General features: G+C 51.8%; 1 protein-coding gene across 1 annotated transcript; it reads right to left on the reverse strand.

Moving 5' to 3' along the window:
* Positions 1–1,015: 1,015 nt before the first annotated feature.
* LOC111145438 (leucine rich repeat, Ig-like and transmembrane domains 1) lies at positions 1,016–11,127 on the reverse strand. The gene is given in 5 exon segments (XM_022500329.1): positions 1,016–1,204; positions 1,206–1,987; positions 3,054–3,359; positions 6,946–7,412; positions 11,006–11,127. Coding segments are annotated over 5 exon segments (1,866 nt in total).
* Between the last annotated feature and the right edge of the window lie 1,736 nt (positions 11,128–12,863).

A 12,863-nucleotide genomic window follows, 5' to 3' on the forward strand; every position in this document is an offset into this window, starting at 1 on the left:
CAATTAAACTGTGTATATAAGAAGCTCAATAATCAGAATAAAGATGGAGATGCCTGACTACTGACCAGAACTCGCTGTGTGTCTCTCCCTTTCATCTTGCCAGCACCACTCCTCCTTCGAGGAACACCTGGACCTGCCGAGGCTGGACCCCAGCATGTGAGTTAGCATAAATGTAATCAAGCTGCCAGTGAGGGGAGTGCTAAGGACTGTCCGCTCTGGAACCAATTTCTGGTCCAGATTCCGGAGCTGTCATTGGCTCGCTGTGAGCCTTGTGGGCAATGCAGCAGATCAGGTCACTGCTCAGCAAGCCATTTCCTACCCCACCGTCATGTCGCTGCAAGAGCGGTCCTTGGCTGCTCTTTGAAAGTTGGCTTTGGCCCTAGGACTTGCTTTGGCAGGTAGGATATGGGCGGAAAGGGCAGCATGCCAGTTCTAAAGTTGAGAACTCAGGAGACGTCACCTATTTCTGCTCATGTTTCTGATATCATCCCACCCCTCCAGGAAAGCCGCCTGCCCCAGGCAGCCACTGACTTTCTTTCCATCTGGGGCCACAAAGAGAACTCATGGGGCAGAACCACCTGGGTCAACCCGCAGACCTGTCATTGCGTGAAAATAAGCGCTTATTGCCATGTACCACCAAGGTTTTGCTTTTATTTGTTACACAGAAAACAAAACAAAACAAAACAAAAAAACCTGACTGATAGAGGCAAGTTGGTTAATCCCCCAGTTTCTTCTCCAGGAAAATGGGGGGAACACATAGCGCCTGCTGCAAAGGGCTGTGATGAGAATGGATTAAGTTAATGTATATAAAGCACTTAGAACACTTCCTGGCATACCAGAAGTGCTTAATAAGTGTTACCGGTTGTCGCTGTGGGTAAAGGTCTGAGGAAGTGGGTACCCGAGTGGGGAAAGAGTGGATGAGTGTGGACCCAGTTGTCAGGTAAGCAGGTGCGAGGGGCCGAGGGAGAATGGGCTGGAGCAGGTGTGTGGGCATCTGGAGGGGAGTGCCCCCCCTTCAGCAAAAGTACTCATTGATCCGCCTGGCCCCCCTGGAGCCCAGGACCTGAGAGTCCAGGCTGGACCGGGCAGAGAGGAGCCTGTCGGCCTCACTGAGGCTGTGCTGAGACAGCTCGGAGCCGTCCTCGCTGTGGCCCAGCCTCTCCAGGTTGACATAGGCCCCCGTGGCCTCAGCAGAGCCCCCCCGTGTGGCACTTGCGGCAGCGCCGCTGCACAGCTCTGCAGCACACGAGCAGGGTGAGGGGCAGGGCGATGACAATGGCCACACTGATCACCACCACGTTGATGAGCCGCTGAGTGGCCTCGGCATCCACCACCCCATCTGTGGAGAAGATGACACACTGCTCCTTCTGGGGCATCAGGTCCCGCACACAGACACACGCTACATACTTCGTCTTGGGCGTCAGCCCACGGATGGTGACGCTGGTCTTCCCAGGTGGCACCACCACCCGCCACATGTTGTGCTGCCCGAAGACCGCATACAGGACACTGAAGGTGGTTGTGTTCCCAGCCTGGGGGCCCTTCCACACCAAGGTCACGCTCTGGTAAGTGTCTCCCACCACCTTGAGAGACCTCACCATTCGGGCCTCCTGGCGTCCTGCCTGCCCATTCGAGAGCTCTCCTGGAGTCCCCACCTGGAAGTGCTGGAGGGTCAGCTCCCCCTTCGTGTTGGGCACAGGGGACCCAGTGGCCAGAACAGCAGGTCCAGGGATGTCAGGGACATGCCTGGCCACCATCTTGTTGTATGCAGCAGCTCCCGCCCCCTCACCTGTCCTTGTCCACAGTGCCCCTGGGCTCCCACTCCGTTCTGTGGAAGCCTGAGGCTCCGTGATGGATAGGGAGATGACAGTCTCAGAGACTCCCAGAAAGTTCTTGGCCTGGCAGATGTAGTCTCCAGAGTCGAGGAGGGACACAGCAGGCAGGCCCAGCAGCATCCAGCTTGTGCCATCGCTGGAGACTTCCTGGTGCACTGTGGGGAAAGAAGCATAAGGGGGGGGAAATGAATGGGCTCATCAGCCCCCAGCTTCTCGCCAGGGCCAAGTTCATAGTCCCCGGACTGTGCATACTCTTGTATACACAGCATACCTTGTCATTCTGAGAAGACACTGGAAGTCGTTCAACTTTCCTTAAACTAGCCAAGGGGATCAAGATCACTGGGGTTCAGAGTGGGGAGACCTGGCTCAGGCCAAGTCTAAAGATGATTTGCCTTCCCAAATCTGCAGTATTCAAGCAATATTCTCCAGGGCTCTGGAGTCCTATAGAATGGACTCCTTGGGGCAGGAAGCAGCCCTTCGGGGGGTAAGGTGGGTCAGGTGAACATGAGACAGAGGCCCAGCTGAAAGTGCTTGGCGACCCTGTCCAGACCCACTTGCCACCCCAACACCAGCATTTCCAGCTCTGTTTTACATAATGGAGATCTTGATCCAGTTTTGCTTGTAAACTGATTTCAAACTCACAGTCTTAGAGAAACACTTGCCAACCTAACTGAAGGAAACGCCGAAGAAAGTGAAAGAGACATAAGGTTTTCTGGTCAGGCGCTAAAAAATGATCGCTCCTTGACCCCCTTTCTGCCCATAGGTGGGCCATGACTCCTGCAAACCCCACCACCCCAGGCCAGAGATGAACCATCTCTGTCTACACAGCAGAAAGAACACAGGCTGTGTGCCGTAAGCCAAGTGCTCAGCCTCTCAGGGTCTGCATACGTACAAAACAAGAAGGATAATCAGGTTGTTCTTTAAAATTCAGTGACATGTGTGCATAGCAGACTTAACACGTGAGGTGCTCAAGAGATGGTAACTCATGTGGTTAATTACTTCTCATGATACTGGCTTAACAATTACAGCTGGACACTTACTCTAAATATTAAATATACTGAGAGTATCTTCCACCTAAATGGCAGAGTCTTGTTCCTCCCAGGTGGGCCCAGATTCCACGGTCCTGGATCGAATGGCTCCTGGAACACGTAGGACAGGTTGAGAGCCACTGTCCCCTGACCTCCCCCGACTGAGCCTGCACAGTCTCCGTAGCCCACACACCTGTGCCTTTGAGTGGGCGCCCGTTGGCTCTCCTCCAGCTCATCTCTGGCCCAGGGATGCCGGTGGCCCCACAACGTAGCAATACCGCACTGCCCAGCGGGGACCTGACGCTGGCCGCCCCTGGACGGAGCCCCGGACTCTGGCACTTCCTCAGTTCCAGCTGGCTGAAGGTCACTCCGGCCAGGCTGCGTGGGCTGGCGCACTTCAGCCTGGCCTCTATGAAAGCCAGATGTGGGGCCCAGCCTTCCAGGAAAAGGGCCAGGTCATAGAGGCGGCAGTCGCAGGCCCAGGGGTTGTCCTGCAGCCCTGCAGGGGTGAGAAGGGAGGCAAGTGGTGAGCCCGCGATATTCAGATCCCCATGCCCAGCTCCTCTTCCCCCTCAGGGAGGACAAGGCATGTCCTGAGCTCAGAGTCAGCAGAACTGGCTTCCAGGTCCAGCTCCTTGCCTCTCTAGCTGTGGAACCTTAAGGCTGGTTCTTCTTTTTTTTTTTTTTTTAAAGATTTTATTTATTTATTTGACAGAGAGATCATAAGCAGGCAGAGATGCAGGCAGAGAGAGAGGAGGAAGCAGGCTCCCCGCTGAGCAGAGAGCCCGATGCGGGGCTCGATCCCAGGACCCTGAGATCATGACCCGAGCCGAAGGCAGTGGCTTAACCCACTGAGCCACCCAGGCACCCCTTTAAGGCTGGTTCTTAATCTTAATGGTAGCAGTACTTCCCTTTCAGAGCTGCTACAAGCATAAACAAAGGTAAATCATAGTAAGCTTTTGGGTAAGTCATGTATCATGCTGAAAAAATTGGCAATTCCTTCTGCCATCCTTGGACTGAGCCTTTCAGGCTACTGGTCAGGCACTGAGTCTTTCAGCAACACCTGCCAAGTGCCCAAATCCATTTCTCAAAATTCTCAAATTCAAAATTTCCCCAAGTTTTTTCATGACCCCTGACCCTTGACCTCTGTCCTCCCGGCTTACATGGCACTTTCAGCATCACGCTAGCAATGAAGGTGACTGTCCTGAGCCATGACCCCTTCGGCACAGCTCAAAAGTGGAGGAGTGAGGAGTCCAGGAAATCAAATCCTATGTCATATCCGCAGAATTCTTCAATTTAAAATTGAACTTCTTTATAGAGATGAAAGTACATCTCTGTACCGAGCCTGCCCAAGAACCTTCTACAGATAGAGGGGTATCATGTGTCCTCACTTTTAAGTCACAGTTTCTTTTTATATGTTTGCATTTCTAAAATATGAAATGAATGCATTTAATGTGGTATCTTTTTATTTTCCAAAGATTGTTACTAAATTTGATAGTATGTCTGAGAATCAATGGCATATGATTTATTTACATACATATATGTGATATGGTTGGAAGTGGAAACATCAGGGGGTGGGGGGATTACATTCATCTGCTTGTACAGGGGGTATAGCTCAGGGGCAGAGCATTTGACTGCATCTGCTTGTACATCCATGACTCTGAGGTCCTTCTGAACACTTGCTGGGAGGATACCAGTTTCTTCCCCCACCCCTCCTCACCCCATCCGTTTGGTAGCTGCTACCCTGTGTCACTGGTTAAATGCACCCCGAGAATTGTCCCTGCCCCACTGTGGTGGTGAGCTAGCTGGCTTTCACCTGTTGTAAGAGAGTCCCCAAAGAATTAATCCAAACAGGAAAGTTAAATGACAGGGAAATGTTTACCCCTCAGACTGGCAAAAGTTAAATGTTCCAACCATTTTCATTATTAGCCTCATGAGGGAAGAGATTTTCATCTATCTTCTTTTCTGCTGCATCCCAGCACCTAGAACCAAGACCCCACATTGATGGGCAATAAACTTTCAGAGTGGGAACATCTGCATGGGTGGTCTCACGCATTACTGGTGGGCGTGGGGGAGAAATGGCCCAGCCACTTGGAGACTATCAGACTGATCTCAAAATGTCTAATGTGCGCACTCCATGACCTAGGATTCCCCCTTTCAGTTCCTATCCTAGAGAAACATTTGCATGCACAAGGAGGCATTGTCAAGAATGTTCTCTGTGTCATCATAGGTTTTAGTAAAATAATGGAAAGAATCTAAAGGTCCATTAAAGGGAGAATGGCTAAATTAACTGTGTGTAAGTCTACTATGGAAAATTATGCAGTTTACAAAAAACGAAATGGATCCATCTGTAGTAACTAGATCTCCAAGACATACTGTTGAGTGAAAAAGTTAGTGCTGGTTGATATATACAATATGGTCTGTACAGTATGAAATTTTACGTAAAACACACAAAGAATTTCTATGTGCATGTATATATACATACATATATATATATATGTATGTATATATATGCATGTAAATGCATTCTAAAAGATAGGGAGCATGCAAATATAACAGTGGCTACCTGTTAGAAGGGGAAGTAGGAATTAGAATTAGAAGAAGGAACAAAAGAGTCTTTAGCTTTTTCTGTAAAACATATACAATATATATATGAATATATCATTTAAAGGGCACTTAGTTAAATTTTATTTTCAAATAAACAATTTTTTCCATGTAAGTACTATCCTATACACTATTCTTTATCAGGTGAGAGAGTCTGCCCCGGTAGGTGGAGCTGGAATGGGGCTTGCTGTTCCCTACCCTGCTTCTAGTCAGTAGGGCTTCTAAATATTCCCTCCTTCTGAGACTCTCCTGGGCCTTAGGGCAGAAGCTGCCCCAAGCCATTCTAAGCTTTCCCTAGCCCCTGGTGCTGAACCCTATACGAGCCAAGGCCTGCCCCAGGCACATCCTGCTAAAAGGTGTCTCTCCTACTACTCATCCTCTCCCTACCACCCACCCTCTACCACGATGCCATCAAGGTTCCCATCCCCTCACAGGACAGAGGAAAGAGAACCAGTCTATCTGACATGAGCCTTAGGCCCAAACCACTGCTTACTACTAATCCCTAGGTTGTGTTTGTTCTATAAAACAAAGGGCCTTGTACTTATGCTATCTACCCTGGGATGCGGCAAGGGTCAAGTTCTATGAGAGGGCAAGAAATTAGGAAAGCTTCAGGGCCACACTAATGCTAGATGGCCTGTAAGGACTGACCAGTTAGCAAAGAGCCAGCACCACCTTCCTGCCATCTATGCATACTCAGTGCTCCAAGGAGACTCTCAAGGGGATGGGTGTGGTCACGAGCCTTGAAGATTGTCAGAGGTTGGGTTTCCGGGAAGCAGACCCCGAGATGAAGATTAGCACGCGGCATGTTCATTAAGGAGGAGAGGAAGGAAGAGAGCAGGAGGGAGACATGGAGCTGAGATGAATGGGGGTCTGGCGAACCCCTGGGGGTTCCGGAGCTCAAATATCCCATCTTAGTTATGCCAAGTGGCTGGGCCCTTAGACTCCCACCTGACAGGTCTTGGGATGGAGGCTGTGTCCAGAAAGGGTGCATGGCCTTGGTCAAGGCTATTCTGCTGTGAAGGCTGTCCCCGACAGCGCTGACAGCTGAAGGCTGCTGTTGACAGCCCCTGGAAAAGTGGGGCAGCCAGTCCTACTTTGACAGAGAGCTGGGTGGGACTGTCTTTTTACTTGCAACACAACCTTTTGAGAGAGATATTATTATCATTCTCTCTTTACAGAGGGGAGCCAGGGCACAGAGAAGCTAAGCAATTTCCCCAGGGACACACAGCTAGGAAGAGGCAACGCTGGGCTTTCCACTGGCAGCAGCTTGAGCTCCAAAGCGGCCAGTGGAAAGGCCAGTGTTTGCCTCTTACCCAATCTTTCCTCGAACCCACAAGGCAGGCGTGATTTCTGTTTTTCAGGTAAGGAACAGAGACTCAAAGAGGCTTAATAATTTGGCTAAGACACCACCTCCCTCCCACCCGCCCCCCACCCAAGCCCCACGCACAAGGTGGCTCCAAGAGAAGAATGCCGCCTCTTACCTAGCACCAGCCTGGTGCGGTGCCCGGGAAGGACGGGCCCGGTCTGCGGGTGAGCCCAGGTGGCCAGCAGCTCCTGCGGGAGCCTCAACAGCTGGTTGTTGGAGAGGTCGAGGAAGGTGAGGTTCCCCAGGAAGCGCGCGGCCTCCGGCGGCACGGCGGCGAGCCGGTTGGCTTGCAGGTCCAGCAGCCGCAGCTGGGGGGCGTCCTTGAGCGCCTCCCAGGGGAAGGCGGCCAGGCGGTTCCCGGGGAGGCGCAGCTCGCGCAGGCGGCGCAGGCCCCGCAGCATCAGGGCGTTGAGCTCGCTGAGGGCGTTGTAGGGCAGCCACAGCTGCTCAAGGCGGCCCAGCGGCTTGAAGACCTCCCCGGGCACCCTGCGAATGGCCGTCCGCTCCAGGCGCAGTCTGGAGGTGTCGGGAGGGAGCGACGCGGGGGGCAGGGTCATGTCGGGGTCGCTGCACACCACCGTCCTGGTCACAGAAATGGGGGACATTTGAGTGAGGAGCCTGTGGGGTCCGACACCCTCTCCCACTGCCTCCGGGACCTCCTTTCACGAGGTGTCTTCTGGTCTGCACCGAACACCGGACCCCCGAACCCAGGCTCCGAGCTGCCGTGGGCCTTGGACGTGGGCCGGGAAACAAGCAGCCTCCTGATTTCCCTCCGCGGGGCGGGGATGGGGGGTGCTTCTTGCTTTCAGACCCTCGCACAGCGCCCCTTGGTCTCCTCACTGGCCTGAAGGACCTCAAGCTTAAACTGCCCTCTCTCAGGACAGCTCACACCGCCTGCCGGCACTAAGAATGAATAGAATTCATAAACCCTGAGATCATTTTGTGCACTTCAGCATGGGACGTAGGTATTAAAAGTGTTCCTTTGTTAAATTATATCTCAGTTTTGGTGACCACTTTGGCTTATCTTCATTAAATATACATAAATATAAATTATATATATAAATATAAATATATTAAATATATATAAATATAGATTATATATTTATATATTATATATAATATTATAACATTTTATATATATATATAATTTATCTCAGTGGGCGTCAGAAATGGAAGCCATACACCGGGTCCTTCAGGACTGCCCTGACTCAGGGACCACAAGATGATGAAGGCCTCTAAGAGCTGGGACTTTGGGGCTCAGCAGTTGGATTCATATCTAGGCTATCTGCCTGGGGCTATGTGTCCTTGAATCCATTGTATAACTTCTATTTCTTCAGTTTCCAGTAACAGACTCCGCCTCTCAGGGTGGTTTCAGGGATCAAATGAGGTCACATTGTGTACCCACTCTGCATATCTGTCACCTGCCGGAGTGCCACGCTATTTATTGACGCTATCACAAAGTTCGGCATCCCAGCACTGCAAGCTCCTTGCAACGATCCCTCTGCCTAGAAAGCGACATCCTAAACCTTGTTCTATTAAATTTAACAATAAAGCAGAGGCTAGAGAGAGAAAAGGAAGCAAGGCTTGCCCTCCAACAGCCTGCCGTTCAAGGCTGTGTTGCATGCTATCCTGGAGAGCAGCACAGTCACATAAGATAAAGAGGGGAAGATTCTCAAGGAGATAAAACTCCTTGGGGGACTCAGCCCTTGTCCAGCCTGTTCCATCCGGAGGGCTTCTCGGCTCACAGGGGAGGAGGTGGGGACAGGAGTCATGGTTTGCTTTGCTAGGCGAGTTGGTTCTCTTACTGTAATAATGTCACAACGCATTGTTCGTTGTAGCCTTCCCAGGGTAGCACCCTCTGCCAGCATCCATCAGCTCAGCTTGAACGCTCAAAGTCCGCTGGCTAGACTTGGTTGGCTTTTTTTGGTCAGTGGTGTCCACAAAAGGCACAGTGACTCCCACCCACTCACATTCCTGAGCTATACATGGTCCCCCTCCTGAGTGATGGGTGCTGTAGAGATTCATGAGAATAGCCAACTCACTGATGCTCTGTCCCTGTCCCCATATAGCCTATAATCCAGCTAAGGAAGAAAAAACACTGGAGGCTGTGGTATTTTTAATGATAATGGAGGTTTGGATGCTGCAAGGAAGAAGGTCTTGTTGTAGGTGGGAGGAAGGTGGTGGTGGGATAACATGTCTTGAAAGGTAGGAAAACATGAAAACATGTCATCAAGGGAAGAATCAAAGAAATCATTAAGAAGCCAGCACAGGCCAGTAGCACATCTAATGGGGCAAACTGGGCCTAAAGAACATGGTGACACCCTCTGTCCAGGTGCCCAGAACGGACCCCCCCTAGGAAAGTGCAGTAGCCAAGAGTACCAAGAGTGCACACACCATGTTCATGATGTGGGAGCATGGAGGATGGGCAGGGAGTATGGGCAGCTCAGGTATAAGGACTGACCCCTCTGACAGGCACTGGTTGGAGGAAAGCTGAAGAAGACATCTGGAACACAAGAGGAGCCTCCCCCTGACTGCGCTATCCGTGCCTGTGGCCACTGAGGACCTCAGGGTCCCTAGAGCCTCTCACGGCATCATTGCCCTCCTAGGACAAAATAGGCAGGTGGGCTTGCGCATGTCAGTCATGGGACTGTCAGGCAGGTAGAACTGATGAGCTCCGGCTTCAGAGGAGGGATGGCCACTGGCTGACATTGAGGGCCCTGGAAAGTGACCTTGGAATTTTATTTTCAATCCTAAAGTTAATCTGGGGGTGCTCTCCCCTCATCCCTGCCCATGACAGCATCATCAGATGAGAAGAGATCTGGATATGGACCTAAAGCCCTGGGTTCTATGACCAGGTCTGTCACTGATGCTGTGTGACGTCGAGCCCTGTGCTTTCTTTGCGGTTCGGTGGGCAGGGGAGGCTCTTCCTCACCCTGGTCACATTGTCCTGCACTGTGGGCTATCTCCTGGCCTGCTCAGGGCTCTGCTCTGGCTTTCCTTGGGGAGAGGATCCTTATATCTAATGATCCATATGGGTTGGAACATCAGAGACCTGGGTCAAGAATGGAGCTTTTCTTGTTCTTCAGACCACATGGATATCCTTTCATGGAAATGCCTCTCCATTCACTCCATCCCCTCACACCCAATCAACCCAACATGCATTGCCAGGATCATTGTAAGGGTCACACTGATAACCTGCTGCTCTGATCAGAAACCTCAATGGCTCCCAGCAGCCACCTAAAACAAGGAAGAAAAGGAGAATACAATTCCAGGATGTTGAAAAGACGTTAGGAAAGACCCTGTGCCAGGAGCTAAAATCCCTGAGCAAGTTGGGAAATGCAATGGTCATTAGTGGGTAAGTGGAAGATATCAGAGAAAAGATGGTGTAAAGACGACCAGAGAGAAAAAGGAGAGTGGCCCATGGTGGAAGAGCAAGGGTTCACAGATCACAGGGGCTTTGGAACATCCCATGGAAGTGGAGGAGGAGAGGATGGAGGTACTCTCAGGGCTCAGGGGGGCTTAGGGAAATGAAAGAAAAGGCTGAGAATGGAGGGGTGCTTGCCTATATGGAATGAGATTCCTGGCCTTTCCAAAAGACCAAAGAAATGGGTTGAGGCCAAGGCTTCTGGAGGCTAGGCCAGAGGAGCCCAAAGTGGAGAAAGCAGAAGGCAGGTGGTCGCATTATGGGCGGGGTGGTATGAAATACCTGGGATGTGATTGTGTACCCCCAGGAGGTGAGGCAAGAGAATGGAAGAGGCCCAGGAGAAAAGGGGCTGGGAGATATAGGGAGGATGGTGGAATGGGAAGAAGAAAGGAAAGAGAGGAAAAGAAAGAGGTAAGGGGGAGACCCCCCTGCCCTGCAGAGGGTTCCTCACCACCAGGATCCTGGAAGAGAACTCAGGAAGGATTTCCTGGAGTGGGCACACTGGTGCCCCACCCCCACTCCCATGTGTAAAGGGACTTGGTACTTCCCATGCCCTGCTGGCTGAAGGACAATGCAGAACAGACCAGCCCCCTTGGACACCTGGGTCTCAAGGGCCCAAAGATGGAGGTCTCACCCAGCCATGTTCTGGGGACCCTGCATCCAGGCCTCCCAACCCAGCCGAAATGCTACAGGGACCCGGGGAGGGGGGCGAGGGGAGGAGGCTACCCATCCCCCACACCTGATGCCATACCTGGCCTTGCTGCCATCACCCAGGATGTGGAGGCTGCAGCTGCATTGAGACGGGCAGGAGCCCTGGGCTTGGGGGTGCCCCCAGAGGGCCAGGAGCCAGAGCATGCCCACTGCCACCCTCATGGCTCCTGGCTCCTCTGTAGCCCGGGCAGGGGCCTTACCCTGCACTGCTCTGTCGTCTTGGCCCAGGAAGCCCAGCAGCTGCCCACTGGCTCATCAGCTCCCTCCACACCCCTCCTGAGGCCATCGGATAAACAGGGACAGACCGGGGATTAGGGAGGGGAGCCCTGGTCACAGCACTTAGCGGCTTATAGCTCCTGGAATCACCCATTCCTGAGGGTGAGGGTTAGGGATCCTCTTCGGTAGCAACAGCCCCAGGCCCAGAGAGGCCAGGGAGTGGCAAGGTGGGGCGGGTGGGCAGCGACTCAGGGCCAAGTGGCTCCTGGACTGGCCAGCTTGGCTCTCCACCTGCAAGGTCACCCCATGCCAGCCAGGCTGTGGGCTACAAAGACCCTGCCTGGGTACCTGGGCTTAGAGAAGGTGAAGACAGACCTGGCTTCTGATAAGGTCCACTGGAAATTCTCTCCCGTGACAGCTCAAGGGTGAGGGTTCAAATCCCAGCTCTACCCATTTACTAGGATAAGTTACATAATCTCTTCATCATCTGAAAAAGGGAAGCAATATTACTCTACCCCACGTGGTTGTGAATAATCAACACCCCATGTTTCCCAGATTTTGAAGGCCTATGGGAATAGAAGCCCCCTCCTAAGTTGTAAGTACTCAGTTTCACTAGTACTTACAAGCACTTGCTCCTAAAGGTATTGGAAAGATTCAGAGATCTTGGGGGACACCGCAGAGGCATGTCCTATGGTGTCGTGAACTTTCCCACTCTGCTGAACAGCTGGCTCCCTGAATGCCCCCTGGACATCCAGTGTCAGAACACACTGTCCAAACCAAGCCTTTGTGGGCATCGCCATCAATGCCAAAGGTGTGAGGTGTCTCTGCATGAAGGCAGAGAGCATCCCTCTCCTCTGGTTATCATACTCTGAGCAAAGTCCCAGAGCAGGACCTCAGGACTTCTTAGAGAAAGCACTTTGAGTTTTTGCTACTTGTTGCCTGCCTCTTACTGATGAGGGAGCAGGAGGCTGGCTGAGGACAAAGCAAAAGCTGGCACCTTGCACCCCCTCTCCACCCGCTCCCCTCGGTAATGTGTGTGACATTCCTCAGGCACCCCTGACTGCCGTAAGCAAGAAACAAAGAGTTAACTTGCAGAAATCACAATCCTACAAGACAGGAGTCTCCCTTGGTTTACAAATGTCCTAGAGATCTACAAACAAAGAAGTTACCTTATCCACAGCACAATTTCCAGAGGCAAATAACTCAGTTCCTCAAGCCCTAATGTCACCCTTCCCTCCATAAACAAAACTGAAGGAGGCTGAGGTAGAAGGAAATGTAAGTATAGTTAAATCTCTTCTGCACCTAAATCTCACTAACAAAGACGCTTGATAGCAGGATTGTGACATCCCACGAGGAATCTCCCAACTATCTTGACATTAATGGCTGGCCAAAAGATAACATTGATCAAGCCGCTAGTCCTCCGGTATCTGGGCACCTTGTAGGCCCTCTTTAGCATATGAAAACTCTGTTGAAACCTCCTTTCCCCTCACCTTCCCCCCCCCCCCCCCCGACCGCAAGGTACCTAACCTGCCATCTCTCACAACCCAGGGCAGCAGCTCTTCCTGACCACGGGTCCTGTCCCAGTGCTTTAATAAGCCACCATTTTGCACCAAAAGATGTCTCAAGAATTTTTCCTTGGTCATCGGCTCTGGACCTCAGCCCACCGAACCTCATCTAGGTTC

This window comes from Enhydra lutris, unplaced genomic scaffold, assembly GCF_002288905.1.
Source record: "Enhydra lutris kenyoni isolate GAN:26980312 unplaced genomic scaffold, ASM228890v2 scaffoldscaffold12, whole genome shotgun sequence".
Lineage (NCBI taxonomy): Eukaryota > Metazoa > Chordata > Mammalia > Carnivora > Mustelidae > Enhydra > Enhydra lutris.